Source organism: Podarcis vaucheri, assembly GCF_965113315.1.
Source record: "Podarcis vaucheri genome assembly, chromosome: 5".
Classification (NCBI taxonomy): Eukaryota; Metazoa; Chordata; class Lepidosauria; order Squamata; family Lacertidae; genus Podarcis; species Podarcis vaucheri.
In genome coordinates this window covers 37348912-37367742 of record NC_138763.1, presented here as the reverse complement: position 1 = coordinate 37367742, position 18831 = coordinate 37348912, and the positions used below count along the sequence as shown (strand labels likewise).

The 18831-nt window shown below is 44.9% G+C and overlaps 1 protein-coding gene across 5 annotated transcripts in view; it reads right to left on the bottom strand.

The window, feature by feature from the left end:
- Positions 1-18831, bottom strand: part of CROCC2 (ciliary rootlet coiled-coil, rootletin family member 2) — a 90727-nt gene that overhangs the window by 1952 nt on the left and 69944 nt on the right. For 4 of the 5 annotated variants that reach the window (XM_082221667.1, XM_082221670.1, XM_082221671.1 and 1 more), the window contains 5 exons: positions 16510-16673; positions 14425-14865; positions 11201-11350; positions 1382-1513; positions 734-913 (listed from right to left, as the gene is read on the bottom strand). In XM_082221667.1, coding sequence (XP_082077793.1) covers positions 734-913; positions 1382-1513; positions 11201-11350; positions 14425-14865; positions 16510-16673 — 1067 coding nt within the window. The remainder of the gene's footprint in view (positions 1-733; positions 914-1381; positions 1514-11200; positions 11351-14424; positions 14866-16509; positions 16674-18831) is intronic. The other variant, XM_082221668.1, reaches the window with a different exon arrangement.

Here is an 18831-nt window from a genome sequence, read left to right as displayed (position 1 = left end):
ACTTGTCTTGCAGTCCAACTTAACCTCCCTCCTCTAGCTGTGATGCTGTCAAATCTGAAGGGCTAGTTTACACACTGTATGGCAGCAAATGTGTTTTGATATTATTTACGCAGTCCATCAATCCCAACCTCTCAGGCACTTGCACAATACAGGTAGCTGAACACACGTTTGTCAAGTTGATTCCTTCATAACTTAGAAAAGCAGTGTGTGAAATAGCTCCATAACGGTACCCCTTATATGGTTTAGGGGTTAAGCAACCAGCTAGCTTCTCTTTCTCCAGGGCAGAGAAAGCAATACACCACTGCATCATATCCCAGATTCACAAGCAGTATAAGCTGTCGGTACAAGAAAGCCATGGAGCTGTTTAGTCCTCACAGGTTAGCTTGTGCTCTATGGATTTTGGCTGTTCAACACTAGAAATTACCTCTTGGACTCTAGTGCATTCTGCGCTAGAGAGCCAGGAAGCATTTGGGAGGAGGAATCCATAAAAAATGGTGCATTCTTCTCTTTCCTCAGTGTCCTCACCCTTTTGACTTCAAAAATGCCCATACTCCCAGTTCTTCCCTCTGCTTCCAACCATCACCCCAGTTCTCATCTCAAAACTCCAAATATCATTACGTACATATTTTGCAAAACCCTTTTGATTTGCACAATAAATTCTGGTGACAGAACCTGGGCATCACTGGGGAATTTGGATATGAACAGAAATATCCAGTCTAGTTCTCCACTCTACCTGCTCCTCCAAGCTCTTCACTCTCTGCCGGTGAGTTCTCTCTCGTGACTCCAGCTTACGTTCGGACTGGAGCTGTGCACTGTGAAGCCTCTCTGTTTCCAACTCCATGTCTAGCTGATGACGGGATGTTAGAGCCATCAGTTGTTGAGCATGTGTTCGTTCCAGCTCTGCAATCTTGGCCTAGAATGAGCACACAAATTGGGCCCAGCTCATGAGGTTGTGATCCTGATACCCACTGAATACTTTTGCTCTAGTCAAATGATCCCCTGGAGCTCTTAGGTCTGTTTCCTCTCATTGCAAGACTAGGAAGAAAGGGCCCATACAAGGAGACCAAAATAATTGGCCCTTTTAGGATCAGTCCAGTACAGAGCTAGATGCTGGAACATGCTCTCGGGCCTATGGTCCCAGTGCATTTTAAGCTCAGGTGGAAGAACCTGCTCAGCTGCCTTCCTCTCCCCATCCCTTTAGTCTCCACAATATGTGTAACCTTTCACTAGGTAGCACCCACAGCACCCACTCTCTTTCATGTTTTTCATATCACCCTGCTCAGCCTCAGCATGTGCCTTCTCACGCCTCATGTCCCTTCAGACCAGATCCTTTCATGTCCTCCTGCCTTCCCCCTTCCAGGTTCAGTAAGTCCTTGCTGACCTGCAGGTGTTCGTTTTGCCTCAGGGTATCCTCCAATTCCTGTTGCAGGCTGTTCAGGGACCGGTCCAGTTGTTCCCTCATGTGACTCAACCTAAATGTGTCATCTTCCTTCCTGAATTTCTCATGCTCTGCCTGCAGAGGAGACACCACAATCCCTTATCCAGTACCTGGCACAGCTCAGATACTGCCATTACATGCTTTTTTTCTCCCCACACCTGGGGGAAATCTGGGGGAAATCCTGACAAGTTTGAAGGTGCTAAAGTTTGTGAAGAAGAGGGCAACCACTGGGCTGAAACCATTAAAATTCCATGAAGAGACTGGGATCTAATTAAGTGCCACAATACTTATTCAGTTCGGCACTTGCAAAAAACAGTGCAGTTAGCTTCAGATCAGACACAACTGCAGAATCATGTTTTGTTTTCTCTTTCTTTCTAAAATTAGTCCCCAATACGCAACACCATGATTTTGTCCTGTGAGCTTAAAAGTCGCACTTGACGCTGCAAATTTGGTGTTAATGTGGAGAGTGCTGGGCAGTCATCTCCAGATAAAACTAATTATAGTCAAGGAAGAATGACTTCCCAGGAAAATGCCAAAAGAACAGCCAGAAATGAGAAAGGATGAGGACGAGGGAGAACTTAATGAAAATCAAAAGTGATTCTTAGAAAGTGACTCCAAGGAACCATGCTGGAGGTCACGCCGAGGCAACTAAGTGGAGAAGATGCCTTTACCAACTTCTTTAGGAACGGGGGGGGGGGGGGGGGCTCTGAAGTGGCTATTCTGGACTGTAGGGTTAAAAAAGGGAGAAAGAGAATAAGGCTGGCCTTATATATTTTGCTGCCCGAGGCAAAGGACAAGATGGCCATCCTGCTTTATGTACAGAAGCCGAGTGGGCTGACAGTTGAATTTTACTTCAGTATTAGTGATGGATCACGGCAGAGCGTTTTGTCCTCCACCCTGTCACTTCTCCCAGCATCTGATGCCTGAGGTGCCCACATCACTGTGAATAATGGCCAGGCCAGGCCAGGAAGAGTCATTGTCAGAAAGATTAAAGGAGGGCACATTCAGTCTGTAGTCCTGTGAAAACCTTCCTGCCACATGAATGCAAGGAAATTTGCCTCTTGCATGAGTAAACATGCCTATCTGTGGGCATGAATGGGATGGATAACTGGATACAGGTATGATGGAAGAGATGATCTACTGAAGTGAACAGGCAAGCTGCCAGAATGATTAATAATTCAAGTTTGGTGAAGGAAAGCAGCACAAAAAAGAAACATCCTATGCAAAGATAGAGATGCTGGCGGTACATGGACAAGAAAGGATACATTAGCCTTTTACAACCCCACTCATTGCCCCTGCCTGGTTGTTTGAGACTACAGCTCCAACAATGCCTGGCCATACTGGCTGGGGCTGAAGGGAACAGTGGTCCCTTCATCCTCTTTAACCCCATGGAAGTGGCCCATATAAATCCCAAGGTTATTATATACAAAAGAAATGTAGTATGGGGGAGAAATCTGATTCAGTTCACACTTAAAGCTGTGTTTATCGGATTCACACCTTTTGAAACTGTATGAGAACCAAAACACAACCATCCTCCAAAATTTGCACTTATCCGAATTTTGTGATGCAGGTATCCCACGGGAAAAAAAAGATTGTGAAAATGCACATACAGTGGAACCTCGGTTTTTGAGCATCTCGGAAGCCGAACAATTTGGAACCCAAACACCGAAAACCCGGAAGTAATTGCTTCCATTTTCGAAAGTGCCTTGGAAGTCAAATGGTCTTCTGGAACAGATTAGGTTCGAAAACCGAGGACCCACTGTATTAGGAAAAACTGCTTCCAAAAGAAGACAACCACACTAAAATTTTCATGTGGATTTTACAAAGAAAATTCACGATTCCTTGCAGAAATGTTGAAAACAAAATTTAAGACGGGAAAAATGTGAAACTGAGGGAACCAAACTTGATGGATCCTTCCATCCCTTATCAGGGGACCTGTTTTCCTCTATGAAATGTTGGGAGGCTACAGCATTTTATGAAAGAAAGCAGAAACACGTGAACATCGGGTTTAAGCCCACATCCTTGTACTTCTTCAAGGATGATGACAGAGCTGTCTAGTGTGAAACATTACAATTGCTGGGTCAGGCAAAGCATCCATATATACCAACATTCTGTCTCCAACAGAGTACTGCAAAACTCACAAGCGACCCTCAATAGAGAGTCTTCCATTGTCTGTGGGCTTGCTGTAGCACCTGTTAATCAGAGATACTTTGTGGCGGAATCGCATGGATGGATTTACAGCTGTCATGGTCCATAGACACTGCCGGGACCATCCTGCATGAATTTGCCTAATTGTTTTAAAAACCACCTAAGCTAAACATTATGCTGAAGGCTCATGAAACATAGATTTTAACTGTGGATGCTATCCAAAAGTTTAACACAAATGGAGGAAGGTAACACCAAATGTCAGTTATACTTCTTTGCCAGCTTCCAGGTTCTTTCTTCCTTCTTCTTCTTCTTCTTTGGCAATCACTCGTAGCCGAGTAAGATTGTCTTCCATAAACACAGTTTTAGCAATGAGTCCGTAAGTGACCGTGGAGGCCAATTCTGGATGTACACATCCTTCCACAGTGGGGACATTGGTTTCCGGGCGGAAGTTGATCACGGTGTGGATTTGCCAAGCGTATCTTCCTCTTAGCCCGTTTCTCCCTTGCGTCCTGAGTTTGAGTGCCTTTACATGCTAGCTGGCCTTAAGTAAACCACCGCTGGATCTGAAGGTGCCACCCCTTCCTTTTTAAAAAATATGGGTTAAGGAAAAGCATGGCAAATCCAGCCTGTCCCACCTACCCTCCTACTCCACCATATTTCTTTAGCTGTCTAGCCATCTCGGTTAGAATTGAGCTCCAGATCCAAAAAGAGCAAACTATAATGCCAGAAGAAGCAAGGCTCCTCTATGGGGAGGGGAAAGAGAGGGGCAGAATTGAATCGAGGGTAAGGAGAGGCATTGTGCTGTGTAGAGGGAGAAAGATTCCCAATAACTGTTGGGGTGATGGGATACTCTGTTCCTTTAAAACTCCATGCAAAACTTACCAGAAGAAAACATTAAATGGGGGGGGGGAGAGGTTGGAGAGAGAGAGAGAGAGAGAGAGAGAGAGAGAGAAGCAAAATCCAGAATAAATAAACGGCCACATCCGGATTTCCCCTCTGGAGACATCAATAAAGAGTTTTATGAGCTTGATATGAATTACCCTCCCTGGCCATTTACAGCTGATCTTCTGGAACTCATTAACTAGCTTCTCCCCTTCCTCCAACCCAGGGAAAGGGGTTGTGCATGGGGGAATTCAGGGGCACGGCACACAAGGCTATTTTATGCTTGCAGAGATAAATGCTTGTAATGCTGTTTTGCCATAACAGAAAAACATCATATTCGTCACCCTCTTCGTTTCTACAGCTAGAAAAATCCATTAAAGGTGAACAATAAATAACTTCAAGAAAATGCCAAGCCTGGCCCTTCCTAACACTTGGGCCTGGCAAGGACATGCTTTAACCCTTCCTAGGGAAGATGACATCTGCTGGAGATGGCACATCCCCATTAGCTGAGGCATTGCAGTACAATTTTAATACAGACCATACACATATCCAGGGGTTATATAATAAGCTACAGATATCTGGAATGGTCAACAATGTAGTATAGTATCTCACAGCTGGTGGATCAAAATATTAACTTGAATAAGCAATACAGTGGAACCTCGGATTGTGGACGTAAACTGTGACGGAGGCACCACTGCAACCCGCAGTGTTCGCATCCTGAAGTGCCACATCTGCACAGGCGCCGGTGCTATTTGGCACTTCTGCGCATGCACAAAGCGCGATTTAACGCCTCTCCACATGCATGAGTGGCAAAACCTGGAAGTAACCTGTTCCAGTACTTCCGGGTTTCCTGTGGTCCGCAACCTGAAAACATGTACCGTATTTTTCGCTCTATAACACGCACCCGACCATAACACGCATATAGTTTTTAGAGGAGGAAAATCCGTAGGCATGCCACCCGTAGGCATTCCCTCCATAACACGTACAGACATTTCCCCTTACTTTCTAGGAGGAAAAAAGTGAGTGTTATGGTGCAAAAAATACGGTAACCTGAAGTGTCCGTAACATGGGGTATGACTGTACCTTGGATATCTTTTTTCTTTTTATCCTTTTTATCCTTTTTATCCTATTTTAAGAATAGCAGTAAGGGATACTCATTGTATTTTATTATGGGCATATAAAGTACTAGAAAACTGGGTTTCCGAAAAAGAAAATGAAAAAGAAAAAGAAAGAAAAGATAGGAAAGCAGTTCAGGATGAGGAATTGGGCAAATAAACAAATGCAGTTGCAAACATGAAACTTTATACCACACAGAGGGCACTTTTGGTGCTGAAAGATAAAAACTTGCCCAAAGTCACACAACAGCTGACACAGATTTTAAATCCAAGCCCACAGGATCACAGCTCAACCCTCTGTTCTAGTGGACCACACTGGCTCCAACATTAAATAACAATAAGTCAAAGCTGTGCCCAGGACATCATCCCGCAGGAGGAATTAGATGATTAGATGTTGTGCTATGGCAGGGATGTCCGGTCGATCCCGGATCCCGATGGATCGCCCCCCCAAAAGCTCAACAACTTTGGGTCTGACTCCCCCAAAAAAGCTCATCAACTTTGGTCAATCCAATGGGTAGATCGCTGCCTGTGTTTTTATAGTGGGAGTAGATCGCAGTCTCTTGGGAGTTGGACATGCCTGTGCTATGGCAATTGTTCCATCAGAACAAGCACTTCACGGGAACAATCTTCCCTCTCCTTACCCTGTGTGCTGTTCTGGAGGTTCTTGTTATTTATATCTGGCCTGTGAGTCACTGACGGATGGCAGCACCTGGTGCTCAGCAGTTATGAATGGATAACGTAATGCAAGACTAACAGAGATGCGGACAACTTCATGTTACAGCAAAGTGGAAGGGTGTATTTCAGAGATAAGCTTTAAACAAAGGAAAACCTCATTGGTGGTATCCATTATTTGGAAATGTGGAAACCACTGGGTATTTTGGAGACTGAACAAAACAAGTTGCCTCTCTCCCCTCTTGTGTGATAAAAATATACAATTAAAGAACCAAGCATCTGTCATCCTTACATTTCCCTTTGTGCTGCGTAATCTCCACTGAAAATCACCCCAAGCTCCTGTTTGCCCCAGGAGGTGAATAACAGTTTTGAGGAGAGCAATTTTCATCTTGACTACAGTGCAGGAAGAGTTAAACACCCATAGTCCCGATTCTCCCTACCCTTATAGCTGCTACTTAAATAGCAATAATCCAGGCACATTAAATATATTCACGCATGGAGCATACTGACTACTTTAGTCCTTAAGGGCTACAAAGTCCTTAGGGGCTATGGTTTCAGGGGTGGGTGAATTATCCACTGAGTAAGTTGGTCTGAAAATCAGAGGCTGATTAATAGAGAAACCTCTGAAAAGAAACCAGATTTAGGTACCAAGGCAAAGTTTGTAGCCTAAAGTCTAACTGCATATTCAGGAAATGAGAAAGGATGTTTTTGAGTCCCCCCCCCCCTCTCCTGCAAACTCTGGATACTCACAGAGCTTTACCATGGTATGGTATTCCCCACCCAAACCCTCCTCTAATCTTTCAAATGCAGTATAGACAACCATGTCACAGAAATTTGGTATTTCACAGTATAACTCAGTATCAAAAGTGCATCTAAAATGGAAGGATTTTTGGCACTATCATGTTAGGCTAAGCTTTAATGACATGGCTTCTTAAAACAGGCAAATGCACCTCAAAATGGGGAGTTGCCTAGGAGGCAGCCCTGAATATTTCTTGCTGTTCCCACTCACTTCAGATTACAACTGGAGGCAGCAATCTATACATTCCAGTTGTATCAAGCTGGTTGGGAACTGAAGCGAGCCCTCTCCCTGCTAAAAATGCAGCAGAGAGTGCAAGTTTGTTGACAGAGTAGGGAGAAGGGACAAAGATGTGGAAACTTCTACATATAGATTTTTTTGGGGGACGGGGGGTTAGAAGGGACAAAGGTTGACTCGACGAGGCTTACATGAACTTTAGGAGAAGGATCTGCCACATGGTTTGGATTTTGTTTCTCCATCACTACAGCTAATTAGGCTGATTCAAGAGTGCCCCTGCTGATACCAAACACATGTGTGACAAATTCTTTCTGTGAACTTGAACCAGCTCCTTGGAGCTGAGTGTTGTTGGTTGCTTCTCTGAAGAGGAGAGGAAAGCAGGTAGCCTGAGGAAGTGCATGCATAAATGTGCGCTTGTGAGAGCTGAGATTTTACTTTAATGAAGAGTTCTGAATGCATTATTTGGACTGCATTCAAAGAATCTGAGAGCAGTAATTTTGTCTGTACTGGGAAGTCATTGGACAGGGGCCACGAAACAAAAGTTATACCCAACAAACACTCTCTCCCCACTTGCAGAAAGTGACTGAAGTTCTGTGCCTGAAGGGACAGAAAGGGACTGAGCAAGGTTCTCTTTTCATCTCTACATTTTTGAAAACAGCCATGTGAAAGGTCCATACCCTGTAGTGTAAACCACTGAATAGCGCATGTATTTACACATATAGCCTAAAGGCAAATTAATGGAAGTTTATTACTGATATCTATCCTTTGAAACCTAAAGATGCAGAGTGCCATAAGCTACAAACATGCATTCTTGTGAAGGGATATAACTAGGTCAGAATAAGCATTGTATTTTTTAAATTTCTCATGTTTCTTCACTATTATTCTATACTAAAGTTAATATAAAATGCATATGAATTAGGTAAAGCATACATAATGCTATTTGTTTATATTACACTATTACATTACACTACACTACACTACATTATATTACACAAGAGTAGACAAATGCAGGAGTCAATGCTGCTCACAGCCACTCTACTAACACTTGGTACTGAAGTTTCATCCACTCAGCCATGTAAGAAAAATGTAAAATATAGTAAATAAAAGCCAGACTCAAGGATAAAAAACAAGGGAGAAGAAAAACAGGCAATCTCTCTCTCTCTCTCTCTCTCTCTCTCTCTCTCTCTCTCTCTCTCTCTCAAATAAGGGCATCATCATGACAATTTGTAGCTATCTCCAAAAGCATTTTCCCATTTATCCTTGTATCACCAAGTGCAAAAGGAGACACCATATACATTGCAGAAAGGTCAGTCTCTGGCAACAAATAATGTATCTTTCCCGGGGTGGTTTCAGAGTGTAATCCCAATAAAAGAGGAAACTTAAGTAGAAGGACAAAATAAGACTGAATGTGGAACATCTTCTATCCCAGCAGCTACTTTTAAGAAAAGTCTAATATCTGTCAATAATCATGGCCAACAGCACAGATAGCTGTAAGGCAGGCAAAGGGAACATTTAGCCCACAGGTAAGATTAGGCTCACCAGGCTGTTTTCCCCTAGTCTTGTCCACGTGCCCCATACCTGAGATCACACCTTAGTATTATATAGCAGAATTGACAAATAATGATCACTTTCAACCCTGCTACTAAACTTATGAACCTCAGATTAAAAAAGAAAGAAAATGACAACATGAGGCCCTCACTAGCACCTCAACTGGAGTAAAAGGCATGGGTTCCTAAAATTATTTAATACCACGAAGACAATACAGTTGATGAAAGGATAAAAGTTCAAGAAGTTTCAGGCCAGAATTCATCATGCAATGTTCTATCTAAGAAAAAGGCTTGCCTTACTAGTAGTAGAGTGTTTTCTGCTCATCCACATAGGCCAGAGCCAATTTGTGACTTAAAAATCTTCACATAATACAAATTTAGCTTTAAGAAACTGAAATTCAAGATGCATCAAGAATGATTCATACAAAGCAGCGTATCCATCTGCTTACCCTGAAACAAAGGTAGTTGAAAATTTTGCTGATAAATACTATTCAATGTTTGAATGTTAACATCTAGGTAAAGTAAAACGGAAGTAACTAAGCGTCCAATAGCCTCCCTTTCAAATGTGTTTTAACCAAAGGAATAATATATGAATAATATCCCTGTAGTGAAGGAGGATTTGACTCTAGGGACTATCCTTTTGCCAGCACAGAATATCAAAGGGGGGGGGGAGAAGGAGTAATAAAAGCCAAATAATATAATTCGTTACTCTAGCCCACAAGGTTCCAGGAGAAAAACTTTAAATGTCAGTCCAAAGCAATTATTTTATCAAGGACCCCTTAAGCATTTTCAAATACACTTCTGTCACTAGATGGAAAAGGCTGAACAAGAATCGGGGAATTGTTAGAACATTTTAAAAAGGCTGTTCAACCTTCTTTGTGTGCCTCCCATCTTCTGATGATTAGAAGTTGCTAGTTAACTGCATAAAATTATATTTTTTTGCAGGGAGAAGATTTATTGCAAAGATTTTGACCAAGCTGGCTGAGGTTGTATTGAAGTAGATACCAATACATCATCCATGAAACACTTCCTGGAGTTACCAAGGAAGGAAATTGTTCTCCTATTTTTAGAAATCTGTATCTTAACAAATCCAATTCTGTCACGATTGCTCTAGAATAGGAAGGGAATTAAAATAAGTAATTAGATTTGCATCAAAAGTGTCTCCAATAGACTCCTTCAGCTCAGAATCTCTTAACTAAAGTTTCATTTTAGCTAAACAAGTCCTGGGTTCAGGCCCCATGGGAGGTGCATAATGCTCTTAGAATCTGCTTTGGGGTTCCAGCCTTAACCTATTGCTAGGGCTCAGATGATGTCAGGGGCTGGACTGAGGAGGAATGGTGAGGGCCTTCTCCTGAAGCTTCCCGAGAACAGGACAGTATAGATTTAGAACAGTGGTTTGCAGAAGGGCATAGTTGAGAGGCTGCAGAGGGCAGAAGCTGGGAAATATTGGGAGAGGAACAGCAGGAAGAAGAAGCACCAGGGGAGAGACAGCTGACAGACTCAGTGTCCTTGGAAAGCATTCCTGACCATCCCCCTCCCAGGACTAGGCATGCATTGCAGGTAGTAGAACAGAGAGCTCAGAGGCAGAAAGCTCAGATTAGCCGACGCAGGAGTGACATAGAATAGGGACGATGTAGGTGGGTGGGACTTTACTTGGAGCAGTGCCATTATTTAGGGAAGGCTGCATTCCTTTGTCACTCTCTGTGAATTATTGAATCAATTGCTTGGTAATAATTTTTATCGTTTCTGTTTCTTGGCTGCCACAGAAGAAGGCAGTTGATAATATTCCTGAATGCTCAGGTGGGTATAATTCCCTTCTTCAACAAAACTGTGCACTTGAAAGATGAGATGGAACAAGAGATTCTGCAAAGGTGAGTAACAATATTTTAGCCTGAGATCAGCAGTGAGGAGCCTTCACTACCCTGGCCAAATTAGGTTCCAATTTGGCCTGTGAGGCCACTTCCCCCAAACCAAAGCCACCTGTCTCACAACTGTTGTCAGATGCAACATCAGGTGTGAAGCAATTGGAAATGCAGCTGCCAAGAAACAATTGTGAGCCTTAATGTCAGTGCTGATCTGCTGACAACAAGCCTGTAGAAGTCCCAGTGGGCTTCCTGGAAGTACCAAACAGTGGACCAGCACTGACCAGAAAACTGGCTTGGATTAGCTTTGCTATGGAATTCCTAAATTTGCATGGGGTTAGAAAAGCAAGCTTTGTCACTCATCACCAGTGAAAGCATGGGCACTCTCCAATAGATGCTTGTGAGATGTGGCTGCTGCAATCCATATAATCACAAGTGTGAGATAGCTACATCCACAAGACCACTGTCTCATGCTTCATCCTTCTCTCCTCATCATTACTCACTTCTTGGAGATGTTCCAACTGCCCTTCCAGGTTTCTGCATCGCAGCTCCATCTCACCCAGCTGATCTTGCAGCAAATGTACTGTATCCGTCAAGCTATGGTTCTGCCTCTTGCTCTCTGACAATGCATGCCGCATCGAGTCCAAGCGATCCTGAAACAGGGGGAAAAGAAATCCATTGAAACAGAATGGGCCTATTAAAGATTGGAAACTCCTTATAGACTTTGCATGTGAAAAAGAAAATGAACTTATGATATCTGGGTTTGAGGACTGAAGAAAACAGTGGTTTATAGAAAATGGAATTCTTAGATGTTACCTTGGAGTGGTTGTTTTAAACAATTTTCTATATGTAGCTGACAGACGAAGAATTGGAAGCTCTCTCTTTTTTCTTTTAGCTTCCTTTCCTCTTTTCATTTTTTTGTGTTTTTATTTAGATTAGTGGTTTATCTTTCATTAAAAAGGTATTGGATATTTGATATTAATCTCTGAATATTTCCTTTCAAACTTTAATATAATCTACTGGGGGAAAGAAAGAAAAAGAATAGGCCAAAACCACTTGGTTGAATTGATATGTACTGTTTGTGGTGAGATTTATTGGTCAAATACCATTTTTTTATGATTCACACACACACAGCCAAATCATCATGCTGCTTCTAGTCTCTTGTCAGTTCAAGCCAGCAGAAAGGAACTAGTTGTCGTGCTGGAAAGTGTTTTTACTCTCTGTATGGACATCCCTTCAGAAAAGAATAAGGAACTCAAGATGCTGCCTTATATCAAGTCAGACCATTGGACCATCCAGCTCAGTGCTGCCTGTACAAACTGGCAGCTGCTCTCCATTCTTTCAGGCAGGGCTTTCTCTCAGTCTCACACAGAAGTTCCAGGGACATTATGCATGAGAAGCATGTCATCTATCACTGAGCTATGGCCCATCCAGATTTTACTTTCTTGGGCTCCGTGATCACTGCAGATGGTGACAGCAGCCACAAAATTAAAAGACGCCTGCTTCTTGGGAGAAAAGCAATGACAAACCTAGACAGCATCTTAAAAAGTAGAGACATCACCTTGCCAACAAAGGACTGTATAGTAAAAGCTATGGTTTTCCCAGTAGTGATGTATGGAAGTGAAAGCTGGACCATAAAGAAGGCTGATCGCCGAAGAATTGATGCTTTTGAATTATGGTGCTGGAGGAGACTCTTGAGAGTCCCATGGACTGCAAGGAGATCAAACGTATCCATTCTTAAGGAAATCAGCCCTGAGTGCTCACTGGAAGGACAGATCGTGAAGCTGAGGCTCCAATACTTTGGCCACCTCATGAGAAGAGAAGACTCCCTGGAAAAGACCCTGATGTTGGGAAAGATTGAGGGCACAAGGAGAAGGGGATGACAGAGGACGAGATGGTTGGACAGTGTTCTCGAAGCTACCAGCATGAGTTTGACCAAACTGCGGGAGGCAGTGGAAGACAGAAATGCCTGGCGTGCTCTGGTCCATGGGGGCACGAAGAGTCGGAAACGACTAAACGACTAAACAACAACAAGATTGCTAAGTGTTGGTTTAATCATGGAGGAATGGCAAAAAGGACCTGTGTTTTTGAATTTTGTTTTGAGTTGTTAGAAAGTTACAGATGTGATGCAACCCAGCGTAAGGAATCTTTCCAACATACGTTAAGATTTCGTGCTGTCTGATCAGAATGTTGAATATTTGCATTGCATTGAAGGGACTTAGTAAGCAAGTGCAGTGGTACCTCGGGTTGCATATGCTTCAGGTTACATACACTTCAGGTTACAGACTCCGCTAACCCAGAAATAGTGCTTCAGGTTAAGAACTTTGCTTCAGGATGAGAAAAGAAATCGTTCTCTGGCGGCACGGCAGCAGCAGGAGGCCCCATTAGCTAAAGTGGTCCTTCAGGTTAAGAACAGTTTCAGGTTAAGAAGAGACCTCTAGAACAAATTAAGTACATAACCAGAGGTACCACTGTAGAAATAGACACTTAGGCCAGCCTTTTCACTTTATTGGCTCCAATAATTTTAACCACAGCCTCTGTCTCAGATACTCCTGGAGACAGCCTATGGCTATTCCCAACTTCCACAGGGCTTTTGAACCAGACAAAAACTCAACTCTTTCAGTTAGTTTGCAATTTCATATGTTCCTTGGGAGGAATGGGTGGAGAGAGTATTTTGTACAAAACAATAGGGCCTGTATAAACTACAGCGGATCCAAGCCAAAGCATGAACTTTCCTGGAGTCACCCAACACTAGAGTCAGGGGAGAAATTTGACTCTGTTCACAGTAAAGGTGAATTTACCAAATGCACACTTTCCAGAACAATATGCAAACTGAAACACAGCCATCATTCAAAATTTGCACTTCTCTGAATTTTGCAGTGAAGTTCTCCAGCCAAGCAATGTGTTGGGTAAAGTGTGCATAAAAAAGCATATACAGTGGTACCTCGGGTTAAGAACTGAATTTGTTCTGGAGGTCCATTCTTAAGCTGAAATTGTTCTTAACCGGAGTTAGCTAATGGGGCCTCCCGCTGTGGCCGCCGCGCAATTTCTGTTCTCATCCTGAGGTAAAGTTCTTAACCCGAGGTACTATTTCTGGGTTAGTGGAATCTGTAACCTGAAGCATCTGTAACCTGAAGCGTCTGTAACCCGAGGTACCACTGTATTAGTAAAAATACCATACAAAAAGGCATCATATCAGGGAAACATGCTTGCAAAAATGTGTATATTTGTCAAAACTGCATGCAAAAATGTATTTATTAGGAGCACTAAAATGCTGATGAATTGTCATAAGGGTTGTTTTATTAAATAAAACAAAAATTCCTGCAGAAATTTGGAGTACTGAAGATAAGGCTAGAAAAAAGAAATTGAGCGAACCAAAAATTGACAGATTCATCTATTCCTACCCAACACACACTATGTTACCCATATATATTGTACTTGTGCACACATGCACAACATAAAACAGGCCCTTCATTTTTGCTAACATATATTATTCTGAATGTGCCACCCCTTGCAATTTGCAGCATCATAAGAAAATAGGGATAGGTCATTTGGGGAGTAGGTGGCCACTGGGTGTAGCAGGTACTCAGCACTGGGGTGGGACTTTCCAGTGGTCTACACAACACGTTTTACAGGAGGGCACATACTATTTGGCTCAGGAGAGATGCTATCTCTTCGCACACAAACAGGCAGTGGCTGAACATTTGAAGCAGCTGATTCCTACTACCTGGAGTAGCCGACGGTCTTGCTCTGCAGCAGTCAGGGCCCTTTGCAGTTGGGAGACGTTCTCCTGGAGGGAGGAGGAGCCAGCGGTAGCATCAGACAGAGCTTGAGACAGGCTTTGCACCCGGTCCTTTAGGTGGCTTTCCGTGCCCTCAGTCCTGGCCAGAGAATGGGTCAAGTGGTCTAGCTCTTGCTGCAGCTGGGTGGTTTTGCTCTCTTTGTCTCCCAACTGGCAGCGAAGCGCCTGGGTCTGCTCCTGCAGGGAGTGGATCTCTGCATCCCTCTCAGTGAGGCTGAGCTGGGCCCGCTGCAGTTCTCCTTCAGCAGCCCTGCGGCTCAGATCCAACTTGGTGGCCCTACTCTCTGCCGCCTCCAGGACTTCCTTCAGCTTCCACTTCTCTGTCTCTAGCTTGGCTTCCTTGGTTTTCAACTTGTTGACTTTCTCCTAGAATAATAAAACAACCCAGCATGGACACCACTGGTCACTTTTGTTTTGGCCTATACTTGCGGAGGAAAAGGAGAAAGTCCTTTGTGAACAAGACTGGGTGCCACTGCAGCCTTGCTGTGCAGGTGCAAGAACCAGCCCTGGGCCTGATGTGGAGCAAAAGCAAACTGTATGTGTGAATGTGTACCCATTTATAAAGCAATGAGAAATGAGTGCAGGTCTGATTCAATATATTCTGCTGCCTGGTGCAAAGGATAATATGACACCCTCCCCCAATCCATGAACATCCATCAACCCGAGGGCCACATATTTTGGGAGGTGCAGGGCAGGCTAGCTTAGGGTGCTCAAGGGCTATGTAGGTGGGCCTCCACCCCCACCCTCGGTATGTGCTGCCTGAGACAGATGCTTCACCCTACCTAATGGTGTGCCCTGAGTCAGTCTACTGATAAAATATCTGAGCTTCAAAGAGAGGTGTAAAATGAAAGAAGGGGAGAGGGAAAGAAGGGGACTTCAGGCTGCACATTAGTGATGTGTGCTGCCATTACTGGTTGGGAGTGTTGAAAGGGTGAGCAACACTCCCAAGCTCATTTATTTACCAGCCCAGGACCCAGGACTAAGCTGCAGTATTCAGGGTGGTCCCAACACCCACCTCACGCACCGTCAGCCTCTAGCCTCCATCTGGATAAAAGTGCCACCACTCAGCATATTGCCAAGATCACAATGTGAATTACAGACCCCGTTTACATGGAAACTTACCACATCACACAGCCTTATGGTAGCATTACAGAGAGAAATGGAAAGAATCAATATTTTTTATGGAGACAGGTGATAATGTACACAGGATGAAACTCCACCCAAACAGTCCATGTTAGCCCAAGCAGTCAACACAGCCAGACCCTTGCTTGAGGGTGCCAGTTGGAATAAAAAGTGCTCTTTAAACAGCTGGGTAAAGTCCCTTCAGAAGAAGAAAAAGCAGCAGTTCTTCCGCTGGGGTTTCTCTAGCACTCATTTGCTCACACCTCTATTTTAAGAACCAGAGTAGGTAATTTGTGTGTGCATGAAAGCAAGTTATACCCTTATACCCCCCTACTCACTGCTTAACTCTTTACAAACCCTCTTTAGTGCTTGGTTTTTAAAAAAGGTATTTGTATTTATAGATCTTTGAGATATCTGTATTTAAAATATTTTTTGGACTGCTTTTTAATAAGCTTCACAAAACAGTTTGCTCAGTTAAAGTGCCTTGTAGCTCAGCTCCATGCATATCTACCAAAAAGGAAGTCCCAGCATCTACATCTTAGGATTAGCATCTTTGGTGGCAATAATATTAACTCCTCTTCCCCCACCCTGTAGGGCATTTTGCCATCAATTACTGTTAGGACTGCTTTGAGCGTATGTGTCTACACACACAAGATATTTTAAAGTGTCCACCTAAAACTGCAAAGTGTGGATGAGAAGAAAGTGTTCGGAAATGTGTATCATACAGGAACGCTCTTACAGGTACGCAAGGGCTGCCTGCAGCAGTGTACACTCCATGGCAAACCTAAGTTTATGGACGCACAACATGTGAAATGGCCTTTAGGAGGGAGCAGCCCCGTGACATGTCACTGAATGCCTTTCCCCTCCAGGGAGAGGGTTTCTGCCCACCTGCAGTTCCCTGTTCTTTTCCTGACAAATGTGCAAGTTGCGCTCCAGGGCTGCCACCTGATCTGCAAGGGCCTGCTGCGCTCTTTCCGCTTTCCTAGCCGTCTCCTCTTGCAGCATCAGTGCTGCCTGTGCGCTGCTTAGGCGCCCGTCTGCTCCCCGCTTGCCTGCAAGTGAAAACAAAAGGCTGCTTTTTAAAGGAAAGGATGGCTGCAAAATGGGGTGTGCACTTAAAAACCATTTGTCCATGCACTCTTGCATTGCTTTGCCTGCCTGGCTAAGCTGAACCTATGCTTTGGGGAGGACACTGAATGTCCTTCCAGATAAAAGCCACACTTACAAATTGCCATCCCTCCAGAAGGGAAGAAGCTGTCAACTGCCCTAAACCTAAAGAAGGATCTATTTGTACAAAGGGGGTATGTCAGGAGGTGGGGAACAAACCAATAGGGAAAGACAGCCTGCTGGCATCTTTCTTGTTTTCTCCCAACTCCTCTGATATCCAGTTATATGAAATCAGATTAGTATTTTACATGGCTAAAGTTGTATGGTTGATTAAGGTTTCGTCCCGGAAATTGCCTTGGGAGCACCTGCCTGTCTGAGAGCGCAGACCCACATGGCATTTGCTCTTTAGAACAAATTTTTAGAAATGTTCAATTGATTGTTGTTCAAAGTACACATGATATGCAAAGTCCCCCCATTTTACAAAAATGCAAAGCAGCTTTGGGAGGTTGCCATTCTGAGCAAATAAACAGCAAGGGAGATGAATGCTTTATCCTTTTCAGCAGCCTTACCAAGCCGTTTTCTGTCTTCCAGTGTTCCAGATGCATTTGTGGTTAAACACATATCTGGAACCTTCCCAAGTGAGCTGCTTGGGGTAACGATTCTGAAAAGACCAATGCTCTGTAGCAAAAGGGTTAAGGAAGCCTCTAGACTAGGGTGGTCCAACATACATGTGGTCCTTGAGGCCTTTTTTTGGTAGCCCTTGGCCATGTTTCATGCCTTCCCAAAGCCAGGTAAGAGATGCACTGGGCTTTGGCAAGGAGGCGTGAAGGCCCTGACAGGGTCCTAGAGTCCTCCCACCTCCTTCCCAAAGCCTAGTTCAGTGTTTCCCAACCGGTGTTCCGCGGCACACTAGTGTGCCGCGAGATGTTGCCTGGTGTGCCGCGAGATATTGCCTGGAGGGAGGCGGGCGAGTCCAAAAAAGGTTGGGAAACACTGAAAGTTTCTCTTTCAAAAAGGAAACGTGGGTTAAAGCGGCGCCGCCGCCTCCCACTCACTTTCCTGCTCTGGCTTCCCTAAGAGTTTTCCGAGTTGCGTCACTGGATCCAGCCCCCTTTTCCACAGGTGACACGGGGCTGGAGGGAGGGAAAGAGGGCTTTACGTCGCGCACAAAGGCAGCCTCCTAGAAGCGCTCTGGGCCGGCGCCGTTTCGCCGAAGGTGCCGGAGGACCCCCACCCTCAGCTCCTTCAGAAAGGAAGCCCCGCCCCTCGGCTCCCTACGCCGCCAGGCAGCTCAGCTGACTGATGAGGATGTTCGGCGGCAGCGGCCGCACAACCACCGCAGTTGCTGGCAGCGTCCGCAGCGCAATAAGTAACAGCGCCTGGTGCTGCCAACTCTTTCTCTCTCCCCCCCCGCCCCCAAGCTCTCGCGCGACCCACGTCAACATCGTCGCGCGCAGCTTCCCAAGCTCGAGGCCAGCCGCTGCACGCACGCGCCGGCTCGTCATCGGCTCCGGTTGTTGCCTTTCTCCGCTGAGGTTGGTGGACCCCGAGCCTAGGCTTCCTTCCCGCACCCCGCTTTCCGAAGCCAGTACATATTGACCTCCCGTGACTGGAGCGGAATAGCCCTTTCTCTTCTTCCCCAACCCTTGTCGTTGGAGGAGTCCCTCAGTCCCTCACTTTGCTGCCTCCTCCCCCCCCCACCCCCAAAGCTTGGAGGTTCCCCGGCAAGGGGGAGGGGAAAAATTGAAACTTACACTTTCGTGCGTCCCTCCCGGCGTGACGCTGCGCATTGACGTCACGGGGCTGTAATGGTGGTGTGCCTCGAGATATTTTCATCAAACAAGTGTGCCTTTGCCCAAAAAAGGTTGGGAAACACTGGCCTAGTTGGTGCTTTCCCAGCTTTGGGAAGGAGGTGAAAGGGCTCCACGACCCAGCTGGAGCCTCATGCCTCCTTCCCAAACCCCAGCACCTTGCTTGCCTGGCTTTGGGAAGGCAGCGTGAGGGCTGAAGTGTGTGTGTCAAGTTTTGCACCCCCCCCACACGACAAGGCAGTGTGCGGCCTGCAGGTTCCATGGTGACATATTCTTGGTAGGAAAGCTTGGG